Source organism: Triturus cristatus, chromosome 2_1, assembly GCF_964204655.1.
Source record: "Triturus cristatus chromosome 2_1, aTriCri1.1, whole genome shotgun sequence".
Lineage (NCBI taxonomy): Eukaryota > Metazoa > Chordata > Amphibia > Caudata > Salamandridae > Triturus > Triturus cristatus.
Window position 1 is genome coordinate 1,089,320,799 of NC_140581.1, and position 12,994 is coordinate 1,089,333,792.

The 12,994-nt window shown below is 44.1% G+C and overlaps 1 protein-coding gene across 12 annotated transcripts in view; it reads right to left on the reverse strand.

Moving 5' to 3' along the window:
• Window positions 1-12,994, reverse strand: part of ANKRD17 (ankyrin repeat domain 17) — a 1,008,651-nt gene that overhangs the window by 838,594 nt on the left and 157,063 nt on the right. For all 12 annotated transcript variants that reach the window (XM_085636371.1, XM_085636340.1, XM_085636333.1 and 9 more), the window contains exon 3: window positions 5,512-5,668. In XM_085636371.1, the coding sequence (XP_085492497.1) occupies window positions 5,512-5,668 (157 nt within the window). The remainder of the gene's footprint in view (window positions 1-5,511; window positions 5,669-12,994) is intronic.

Here is a 12,994-nt window from a genome sequence, read left to right on the forward strand (position 1 = left end):
TGTCTGCGGCCACGCAGAGACTGGGCAGCGTGCGTGGACCGGTAGCTGGACTGGGTCGGACGTGGCAGGGTGCGCCTTCCGTAGCCACAAAAAGCAGACTGTGGTGGACGGGAGGACGCAGCGAGGCCCAAGGAACTGGCCGTAGCCTGAGAATCCTTAAAGTGCTGCAGCTCCAAGTCTGCCTTGTCACCAGATAGGAAACAGCGATCGAAAGGCATTTCTAGCAGAGTTGACTGAACATCCTCCAAAAAACCAGACGTTCTAAACCAGGCGAAGGGCAACCAACGTGGCAATCATTCTGCCCAGTGAGACGGGGGTATCTAGTCCACAGAGAATTGTGAATTTAGCTGTGTCTCTCCCATCTGCCATAGCTTGGGAGAAGACAGTCCAGGCCTTATCTGGGCACTGAGGCAGCACCTGCGCAACAGTATCCCTTATGGCATGGGAGTATCGGCCCAAGAGGCACACAGTATTCACAGACCGCAATGCCAAGCTTAAGAAAGAGAACATGCGCTTCCAAAGATGATCCAGCTTCCTGGATTCCCTGTCTGGGGGAGCAGGAGGGAATGTGCCCTTGGAAGAAGCAGCTTGGGGGCCACCAAGCTCTTGGGGGAAGGGTGTTGGGTGGGGTATATGGGTTTGCCCGGAGCTGGTCGGTGGGCAATGGTCCGTTCCACAGGAGCCCCTGTGCTGGGCTCGGACCAAGTGCCCAAAAGGAGGTCCGTGAGAGCTTCATTGAAGGGCAAGAGGGGTTCTGAGGAAGTTGCCGCAGGTCAAAGCACCTGTCAGGAGGTTAATCCTGACTGCCATTGTAGGGACCTACAGGCCCAAGGCCTCGGCTGCCCTACGCACCACCACTGCATAGCACACTCCCTCCTCCGTAGCCACGGTACGGGGAGAAAGCTTGCCACGGTCTGAGGAGGCGTCCAGACCACTGGTGTCACCCAATTCCTCTCTCCAGTTCGGTTCTACCAGCTGGCCTCCTAAAGGGTCCAGCGACCCCTCCCAGTCCTTATCAACACCCTCAGGGTGATAGGGAACACCCGGAATGAACAAGGGAACAAAAGTACCCTCCGGCGTCTGATCAGACTTTAGTTGATGTCGGTCCAGCTCGGGGATGAGGATTGAGGCGGCGCCCGCCGGGGGGGCACGGCTGACGCTGGGAGCGTCGGCGCAGTTTGAGTAAGGTCGACCGGTTTCGACCTGGAGCCAGGACTGGTTTTAAAATGTAAAATCTGATTCTCTCGTTTTTTTGATAAAGCTATGCCTCATCCATTTTTTCACCCCTGCCCTACTTCCAGCCAGGCTCTATCCTTCACACTGCATCTGTATTAAAATGAGTAAAGAATCTATATTGGGGCATTGTAGGCTGTGTATACATGCAGAGTCAGCGCAAAAGAACAGCTGGCATCTGCTCGGGGTTTTTCAGACAATGGTAAAGCCTCAAGCAAAGTTTACTCAGATAGCATATCTTGTTGTACAGCCTTAGGACGCGGGGATTGCACAAGGCACCAAGGCTATCGATTCTTACCGTTACCTCATTTGTGTGCTTTTCCCAAAGCTCTATTTACCTCTGGGAGTCCCTTGTTTGTGATCTTTTGCTATAAAAACCCATATAAACATAATTCGGTGCGCTTCCTCCTTGAGTATCTCTATGGTGCTTGTCGGACGAGGCCCCATTCATGAATGCTAATAAATGACCTTTGGTTTGTACTTCACTCCAGTGTCGATTCCTCCTGACTTGTTAAGAACCCGTGGACGAAGGGTGACCCTGCACCAGTGAGTTATCAATAATCCGCTTCCACACTGAATCCACGGGGGCCCTCCAGGGTCGGAGCAGCCAGCATCAAAGGCCCAGGGCCCCCAACCGCCTTTCGTGGGCCCAAAGGCGCGCCAGCGGAGTCGGGCTGTCCAAATACACAGTGGGGAGCTTCATAGAACGTACAAAGCTGGGCAGGAGATGCCCCAGCTCCCGGAAACGGGGGGAGGCGCGGACCCGTCCCTGAGTCAGGCGCCAGAGACTGAACCTTAGAGCGCCGAAGCTCAGGGACACGCGTCACATCCGCCGACTGATCGGGAGAAGGGGAAGAGAGATGGTGCTTCTTCTTTGTGCTTGGACTTACCAGAGGAGTGCGAAGACTTGGACGGTGTGTGGTTGCTCCGTGACCGATCTAGAGACCTTCTCCTGAGCGAGACTGGGAACGACATGGAGCCAACTGCCGGGCCTCTTAAAGCTATCGGGACCGCTCCCGCAAAGACTTCAGATTTATGGCCTAGCAGTCTGAGCACGACTTCGGGTTGTGGTCGCACTCCAAACACCAGAGGCACACGAGGTGTGGGTCCGTCACAGACATCAGTTTGTGACAGACCACGCAGGGCTTAAAGCTGGTCTGACGATGGGACATCCCTCGCGCAACAGGAGTCAATGATTCAAAAATAAAGAAGTCAACAAAAGTCGAAAAAAGTTTAGTCAAAAAGTGACTGAAGGGGTGAGCTCTCTTCGGATCTGCGCTAGGCTGGCGTGGAAAAAAAGAATGCCCGTCAGAACGCAGGGGCGGCTTCTAAGTAGACACAGTGATGTCATACCGGCACCCACGACGCCAAAAGGGACGCGGAGTCGACTGACACTACCTACCGACGCGCAGGGGTACGGCTAAAAAACAAATTCTCAAGATCCAGTCGGATGCCTGGGGGTAATTCTAAGGTAAGGGATCTATAACGAACTGTCTCTTTAAGATCCAACAGTACCTGAGGTGGCTGGCTTCGAGGTGCTATGTTTTGCCATGGACATCAAAAGCTGAGGAAGCAAGGCTAGAATCATCTCCCTAAATTTCTGGTTCCCACTTCAAGCATTCAGGAAGGAGTATGTACTAAGAATGAAGGGCAAAATGGAAGCAAAGCCAGCACTCTGATATGAGAGGAGATATGGTGGCTGAGGCAATTCTAGAATTAACTGCTCCAGGTAGACTTTACTAAAGTAGCCTCACCTGAACAGTATGGAGTCTCCTTCTCTGGAAGTAGCAGCCGGGCTGAAATTCATAAGTAGCAATGTTTATGAGCCTAAGACTGCACAGGATTCCAGTGTCAGGTCATGTCCATCCAAGATTGAGAGGCAAGGGAAATGACAGTCAAGTTCTTGGATACTCTACACCACCACCACCACTGTGGGATCTCCTACGAAGAACATCCAGAGGGGTCAAGCTCTACTCTTCACTCTAGGCAGCTGCATTGGGATTTGGTCCTGTTACTCCTGAGCCAGAAAAGATACTCCCAGGAACTATCTGGAGTTCTCAAATGTGGATAAAGTCCTTTTAAATTATGTGCTTTTTAAAATGTTTTTATCCAGTTGATCACTTGATTATTTGTTGTACTTAGGGGAGAGGATATGGCGTTACGGGCAGAGATGCCGACTCTGCAACTTGGGGACCATGTTCAAGTTTTGGGGTTGGCTCAAAATTCTGTGATTCTGGTCAAATCACTTCATCTCCCCACGTCTAAAACCATAATGAATGTGTGCTTCTGAAAAGTAAACAATGCTCATGTAAAGCACACCAATCCCTTCGGGGCAAGTCTATGCTATATAAAACTGCAGACATAAATAAGCGTTTTGCAACCTTCTCTTATTGGGTTACTTTTGGGCTCTTTTCTCTGGTGGCCATTTTGGAGATTTTTGTTATGCAGCAACTTCACTTCCTTATTTACTACAGTACCCTCAGGAGAAAATAAATGCTTTTAATTTTCCACTTCGATTCCATCAAGATCGCGTTCAGATGTACCACACTTTATTTCAGAATATTAGCGCTGTAGTTGCTTGTTAGAACGCTGTGGTGAAGCGGCTTATCAACAGGGAGTTAACTGGCAGTCTACTGCTGTTGTTGAAAGTGAATGTTTTAGTCTGCATATTAGAATGCGTAAATGAAATAAAAGAGGAAGATATTTGGAACTCATTTAAAATGTGTACTAATTTTGCTTTCTCCACCACTAACCATAATTTCAATGACAAAATGAACCCCCTCATTTTGTTCCTTTCAAAGTTAAATATTACCCGGTTGATTAAATCAAGATGACTTTACGACTTCCACATTTCTGTCATAACTAAGACTATTAACGTTCTAGTTCTTCTTTATCTCACTCTGGGAGGCTGTAGCAGAACATAGGGGAAATAACTGACAGACTGTACATATTTTACTCCAAAAGTCAGACTGTATTCTCACGTGGTTGAAAAAGATAGAATGAATTTACAGAAAATATGCTCTTATTTTAGTTTCTGGAACACCTTTCATAAACTGAGAAAATCATGAGAAAACAGTTCCCTCTCAAACATGTATCATGAAATCCTAGCAGGTGGTCTGCATTTTTCACACGATAAAATCACCTTAGAACACATCACAAGTCTTAAAATGAGCATGGTACCACCAATAAATGATTTAGATTATAACTAAAATCTGTTACCACCCTTCGTGCATGCTCCTTTTTCAGACCATCAAAACCTGCCATTCACTACAATGCATTTCAATGAGATTCATGTCTCAGAGTCCAGTAAGGGCTCTTACAGCATGCTGTCCATGCTGTGGCCAGCCCCTCACGCCCATGAACTTTGGGGTCTGGGTGCTCACCGTGCCCCTTTCATATATTTTTTTTAAATGTATTTTCAGCACACAGCAACCAATACCTTGAGTCTTGTAATGGCTGCTAAAACATTGTGTGGTGGCAATCTGAACAATCCGGAATCACTGGTCTTCTTTAAACTGGTCAATCAGAGCATATCTGGACACCAACTGTACTATGAATTTTGAACCTTAGTTTCTCAAAAACGACTGAATGGATTTTACAACAAATCACAAACAGCACACTTTCTGGCTTAAGATCTAGCTTCCTGCCAAATTTAGTCCAAATCCGTTCCGCAGTTTTTGCGGTAGTGCTTCTTGAAAATGTCTATGAAAATACATGGGGATTTTGTGTTTTGAGACACCCCCACACTCTTTTCTTGGCCCCTACTTGACAGTACCCAAAGCGTTAAAAGCACAAACTAGCCAAAAAAAGAGCACTTTAGAAGAGAAAAAAAAAAAAAAAAGATTCCTCAAGCGGCACAAAAAAAGTATTAGGAAATTATTAGCAAAACAACGGCATTTCGTATGGAAACGCTGACATTCTCCCCCCCCCCCCCCCCCAATTAATTTGCTTCAATGAAGGGCAACTCTTGCTGCAGTTTTAAAAGGTATCTGATCAGTGAAACATTCAAAAATCTTGAAAGCTCATTTGAGAGAGCATTCTAGAACACTGGTGATTTCAAACATCAAACTAAGACTACGATAATAAAGGTAGACAAAGTATATTCCAATGTGGTTTTACAACCTTCTATTACTATCGAAGGTGGCAGAGCACTGAAATAGATTACATAAGCCATGCCCTCACAGAAAAAAACAACTCCACTGAGATCTACACTTTGTGATCTGGAGTAAAAGAAATGACCAGATACTCGAGAAACATGGACAAGAAAGGGCTACTTACTTGTCCGTCTGCCCTGCATTTGCTGTGCTTTCAGCTCTCATCCGGGTAAGTGCAGCAGCAGCTTCATCCAACGCGCAGCTGACCGAGGATGTCAGTCTTCGCAGCACTTCTGGGTCCGCGAAGGCTTTACCATCGGCAGTTGATAATTTGCCAATTCCTTTAGAGTAAATTACAAGGACATTTAGTAGACAACCATTATTACAAAAATAATTGAAACAGTGACTACCGATTACAAATACAGCAAAGTGATCAAACACCTTCAAATATATGAAGGGTTTGAAATGCACACAAAGCGAGAATACAGCAAAAGATTGCTTGCCTATCGCACAAAGCCCTCCATTTGAAAAACCCCAGTTATCTAGCACAAAAACATAACTATACGGAGGGACTAGACCCTCTAGGAGTGCTAACTCTCTCCTCCTGGAAACCTCAGATCTTTCGCAAAAAGAGAACATGCCACTGAGCCTTCTCCGGCTCAGCTCCGAAGAGCTTGATCTCCCTCCCACCCGAAATACGTAGAATCTCCTCCAAGGATGCCTTCAAATTGGAAGTAAAAAGATTCCTTATGAACAAGTTCTTATCTTAATAGGTTGTTGGATCATCTGCTCTAATGCATTGGACTTACACCTATAAGCCCTTGCGCTGGAAGCTATTCCATCTCGATATGTACCAGTTAGGTCCTTATTAAGCTGCTGATCCCGTGTACGTGTAACCGTTTGTGTCCAGTGAGTTCTATTTTCATATGTGATTTTGTCTGTTTTCCTATTTGACACATGTACTACAACTATTACCTTCCGTTCCCCACTACAGTAAAGCGCTCAGATATCCCTCGAGATCATGTTCGCGCTATATAAAACTTTTAAAATAAATAAATACATAAATAAATAAGGGTCATGTTTTCAGAAAATAATTTATTAGAAAAATAATCGACCTCTAGCAAGCCCAGGGCATTCTATAAACCAATCTATTTCATAATGATACTATTTATAATATAATTCAAAATCGTGTAAAGTATAAAGCATTGATACCAGTGCAGTCGCAATTTTATTTCACCACCATCCAACAGTAACGAATCTCTTCACGATAATTATAGATCCGAACGAAGTAAGGGTTTGGGTTGGGGGGGGGGGGGGGGGGGGGGGCGTGGAATGAGCAATAAGTTAAAGGCACCAATAAGTCTGTAACACACAAATCCTCAAACTATCCATACTTTAAAAGAATATTTTCTACACTATTGTCAAATAAAGCACAATGGAAAATGGCATCTGTTCCAGTGCAGTGCGTACCAGCACAATTGTAGAGAGTGGGGCATATTTTTGATTTTCAGACTTTGACCGAGAGCAAGAAAAACAAGCATTGGCAAAGCCAACCGGTCTCTCCATTTTGACGTGACTTTGCCAATTCTTTTTGCCAATTCTGTGCACCAAACACAAGGAAACACTCAATGATGAGAATGTGGCTGCATTATTCCGTATGAACACATACCAGTCATGACATATGCATCACCACGTATGTGAAACTTCATCCTAGTATGCCTCATATGTACGCTACAATGGCTGCTAGGTGGACATTGATTCAGGATTCGGAGAGATGCCCGTCCGGATGTGTCATGTATCCAATTACTGTGGTATCCTGTGTCCAGTCTGATTTTTCCCTGGCCTGTTACACCATTGTTGAAACCTATGCCACTTGTTGCAGTAGCATTTCCTAGTTGTTGGTTGCCTTGCTTCCTTGAGAATGTCCATCGCTCTCATTGGCATCTTGAGGTCTCCAAACTAAGTCCTCGGGAGCCATACTGCTACACTGTATGGTTTTGGGTGCCATACCTGTCCCTCATGTATCGTTAACAGGCCTCGTTGTGCTAGGAGTGAGATGTACTGTCCTTGGAATATCTCAATTAGGGCTGAGAACAATGTCTGTCAAACCCATTGTGGGGCTTTCAGGATTACGTTGACCTGTTCCTGACTGCGCTTATGAATCACCTTCGCTATAATTGCAATTGGTGGAAAAGCATAAGCAAATCTCAATGATCATTTTATCAACAGGGCATTCCCCAGTGACCTTGGGTGGTAGAACCGGGATGCAAAGCTTTGGCATTTCACACTCGTGTGTTGCTAATAGGTCTACTTTCAGTGTCCATCAGATCTGGAAGATCTGCATTAGCACTTCTGGTTTTAGCTCCCATTCATGTGCGGTGCTCGCTTTCTTGATTAGCCTGTCTGCTTCTACGTTATCTTTTCCAGATAGGTGTATTGCCACTAGTGATACTCTGTACAATCAAACTTTATTTGGTTTGACAGGCAAATCATAAAAGCACATAAATAACTAATTCAATAAAATATGTCACAGAATAAAATACATAATTTAAGTAAAATACACAAATTCGTTAAAAAGTTGCCAAGTCCAATGGAAACAATGAGAAATACAAGCAAATAGGTTAAAAAGGCAAAATAGCAACTCAAAATAAATCTATTCCAGTGTACATTTTTTGCCAATTCTATCACAAATACAAGAGAATCACATTCCCGCCCAGCAAGGAAAACGTGTATATGCAAAATTTCAAATGAAAATCCCCCTTTCAAACTTATTTTTTTCACGAACATGAAAAGAGAAAAAGAAATGAATTATAACATATGCTACAATTTAATACACTCATTTATCCCTATTGTTTCCGAATTATGAGCACTCCTCTTATTATATTTAAAACAGCAACAAAGATATCAAAAGAGTAGAGCGAATGTAAACAACTAAAACATTCTCAATAAGAAGAAGGGCGGCTTTGCCTCAGTATCAAAAGCAAGAATTTGGATCTAAAATTTTTGTACAGTGCATAAAACAAAAGGGCAAAGTAGATTGTTTGCAATGTTTTTGCATGGGCAGGGCGGGAGGTTGTCATGCCAACCACCTTGAGTGAGATAAGCTACCAGAAAAGGCACAGTGTTCAAACAAAATCTCATTAAATAAAATCTATGTGGAGACTCCAGAAGAAGGTATAAATAAGGCTGCATCTGATTGGCAGAAGAACACTACCCATGCTCAAGGCACTTCACGGATTCAGTTGCTGGTTATAAGGTGCACTGACACTTTAATATAAATATTTTACTAAGAATTTTGCTTGAGAAGGAATATTGAAGGGATCATTAAAAAAAAACTCTATTACACCCAATTCACTAAGGGATCCTCATGATAGCTGGGTGTTCAAAAGAATCCCTAGATAGGAAATTGTCTGAACTTTCCCGATCAAATTGCCCTGAATAGAAAAAGATTTAGACTTTGTTGACTTAGGACCACACACCATACCGCAAGACTTTTTATGGTTCAAAAGTCCAAAGAAGACATGAATACTACAAAGGCATCTAAAGATCTCTCAAGGCTCATAGCGGTCCGTGCAAGAAGATCGGCATCATCGGCATAGAGTAGTGTTGTGATGAAGTTTTGGGTGATTTTTGGACAATCTAGAACCTTCCGCAATAATTGGGCCTCTAACCCATTTATATAAACGAGAAATAAAACAAGCATTGGCATAGCCAATAGGTCTCGCCTTTGGGACCTTATAAGTGTTTAACCATGCAACAGTTAATGTTGATGCACCAAGGATATTGTGCTGCATAACTAAATACTTATAAGGTCCCAAAAGCGAGACCTATTGGCTATGCCAATGCCATGAAAACGCCCATAAATAACACTGCTATAGACAGCTATGGGGCTGCTTGCAGGTAGTCTAACCGGATTGGGCCAGCAGTCCCCTTCTGAGGGCCTAAAAGTATAGAGCTCTGGAGGCTTTAAAACTCACATGGACAATCATGGGGTCAGGCTAACAGTCACACCGTTCTTTAAAACGGCTGTGCCCTCTGTACCCTAAAGTAATTACTGGGTATTCCGATGTGCAAAAATGAAAGTGTCTAACACGGTAAAGTCAACAAAATAAGACAAGTTCAATTTTTCATACACCAGGAAAATGGTACACGAAGGTCTTAACAAGAACCCACACCAACAATGGAATGTATAATTAACACTCACTCCTGTACTTAGTAAAGGGCAAACAGGCAAATTTGAGCTTAGCATTTTTAGTGTTGCGTTGAGCCCCCTAACCTAGTGATTGGGTCAATAGTGAACGGTGGGACTGGGGGGGGCAAATCACTGGCTAAGGTCGCAGAGCATGCACACTATGGTTCTTGGAATAGTGTCCCGATGCACATTGGTATGAGGATATGGACAACAGAAGGAACACCTTAATATCCCTCGGAATCTGGGTTGATGTACACAAAATAATGTTTATTCAGATTGGTTTTAAAATAAGAGGGTACGACTTCATTATTCAGGTGGGCAGTTGTAATTTCAGCATTCAAATTCACTAAGGAAAATCAAAGTCTGTATACAGATGTGCAATAAATTACAGCTGACGAGGCACAAATCATGTAAGAGCTAAGTGTTGGAATTAAAACCAACAAAAAATGTAATCCCCGAGAGGAAAAGCAAAGCAACACACAAGCGCGCGCCTCGCGCTGCAAGTTAAAAAAAGAAAAAAAGGAGGCACGTCTGGCGTGTGGTGTGCGCGCACCATGACAAGAGAGATAAGCCAGATGGCGCCTCTGCTCGTAATTATGCACGTAACTGCACGCTCTAGGCCACACAAAAAGCTATGGTCGGCTTTTTAAAGCCCACTCACTAAATGTCTCGCCAGAGCAGCGCATGCGCTGGCCCAGGCGAGACCTAAAAAGGGGCCAGAATACAGCCCTGGCTGACCCCCCAGTTGAAGCAATTGAATTGAATCTGTTCTCTCATTGTCATAGCTTATTTTAACCATAGTATTACAATGTAACCTATGCAGCAGGACAACAATGGGATCCTCCACCTCTGCAACTCCCACCATACTCCACAATCTGTCACGACTGACAGTATCAAACACACTAGATAAGTCCATGAAGGCCAGATGTAAAGAGCACATCATGGACCTAGTGCATTTACTGACAATCTGTGACAGATTCAAGCACTGTTCAGGGGAGGGGAGAGGGGACAGGGGAAAGGAGAGGAGAGGAGAAAGGAGAGGAGAGGAGAAAGGAGAGGAGAGATTTCAGCCACTTGAGCTACTAATCACTCTCTAGCAGTCTCCTACCATCTCTTACAAACTGACGCTGTAAGTTGCATGTAAATTGATTATGACTGCTAGGATAACATACTAACAAGTTACTAAGCCCACCTTTACTCGGATATTTACTAAACACATATGCATATACATGCGTTTATACACCAGACACACATGAACTTGCATGTGTTCGATTGACTGGAATGACCGCTAGGATAACAGGCAAGCGAGACGATATGCTCACCGATATCCATTTGTGAACTAACACAAACAAATCACCTACTAAACACTTACAAACATAACCTTTCTTTTTACCTTACATAAAGATGAGTCATATGCTATTGGCAAGGGATTGTTAACGCTCTAGGATGAACAACCTATTAACTATTGACTAAGTTCTCTTGTAAGCATCACTCTCACGTTATGCTTGTATAAACTTCACAAAAGGAGATGCAAGCTCTAAATAGTTCCAGTTCCCATAATGGTACACAATGCTACACAATCTATGATGTTGGTTTAATGTGTGACTTCTTCTGCAACTTGTTCATTCTATTAACTCTTCCTCATTATGCTGTAACTACGTAGTCAGTGAAGTGAGGCCTTACCAAATTTAGTTTGACACGCACAGCACCATAGTTCCTATTCATCACAAACTTTGATAATCCGCTCTGGTCTTTCGCTTGATCTGCTCATACCAATGTGCAGAATTATGTTGTAATGTCTGATTGAAATAATATCTATAGGGTTCATTGTATATACTTACAGATACTGTTATATTCCATATAGAGATTGTTTACATGGTTTACATGCACAACATTTTCATACACCTGATTCAATATGTTACTCAATATGCAATTACGATGCAAAAATGATAACCTGCTAAAATGAAGCTAAAAGGTGCTGTATCACTACAGACCATACACTCACACTCAATCCAGCTATGACCATCTGTAGGAGAGTAGGGTCTGCTATCCTATGGGCACCCCAAATTTTTGCTTTTTGCTTCACTGGTTTATGAAATATTGAGGCTGTGGGCCTGCTAATCAGACCCCCAACCTGCTGTTCTCTCTACTAAATTGTCACTATGCACTATAGGTGCATAACCAATTGGGATTGGATCACCCTGTGAGCCCCTGTACCAGTGTACACTAGGTACCCAGGGCATTGGTGTATCTAAGGCCTACCAGGGGCTGAAGCATGTATTGTGCCACCCCTGGCCTGGCATAGCAATTTGACACAACTGGCTGATCACTCAGCTGGGGTAAGTTGGTGTAACCACCTCTTACTTAGGTGTAGTATACCTATACCTAACCTTAAATGGGACACCTGGTAACCTATAAGTCACTCCTATGGCAGGCCTTGACAATCCTGAAGGCAGAGTGCTTGGTTCCATGTGAGATGGTGCTCTGGCATGAGCTGAGCCTGTCTGCAGTGGTCGGAACAACTTCCTTCTACTGTTTCCAGATATCGTCATACCATATACTCTTAAGTGCATTATGAACCTCACGGTTAAATGCTATCTTTGGTTTGGCTTTATCAAAACATGTCGAGTAAGGTGTCATACAAATTGGAATACTAACCCCTCGCCAATTCTGGCTACGGGGTTAGCATTCCACCCTTCTAGAGGGACACGACATGTACAGTACCTGAAACCCGGGTAAAATCAGACATAGCCTCAGCTCCACAAAATGGATGCTGCCACCACAGACACAAGTCTGCCCTCCCGCTGCTGGGAGTCCTTCCAGCTTGGGAGACGTGGACAAAGGGTTTCCTGCCAGGGGAGGTGCGAGCACCACCCCAGACAGGATTTTGTGTATTGGTCAGGTAGGGCTTGAATGGAATCAGACATGCCTGAGGCTCACAAGGAGCCTCGGTGCATATGCCAGTTCAAACCGGTCCTGGGGCACACCAGCCCCGGACCTGGGGCGAGCTGGACAAAGGATTGGGGGTGTAACCACCCCCCTTCCTGGTCCCACCCTTAGGGAGGGACCTAGCATGTAGTCCGGCCCCTAGAATCCGCTTAAAGGTAGGAGCTGTGTCCTAAGACTTCAGACATCCTGGAATCAACTTAACCACAAGAAGAAGATGGGAACTTCGACGCTCTGCTGCACAGAGGACAGAAGGAAATCTTCCCTATGCCTACTTTCTAAAAGTGGCCTTTTCAAACACACAATTTAAAAACCATCTTTAGTAAAAGAGGTGTTATTAAATTCTGAGTTCAGAGAGCCTAAACTTTATTTTTCCATCTTATCTCTATGCGAAGAAATGTTTGTAAAATGTTACAAAGTATTCCCCATTCTGTCCTATGGGGCAAGATTACCTTGCAATAGTGAAAAACAAAATTGGCAGTATTTCACTATCAGGACAGGTTAGACACATCAGTACATGTCCTACCTT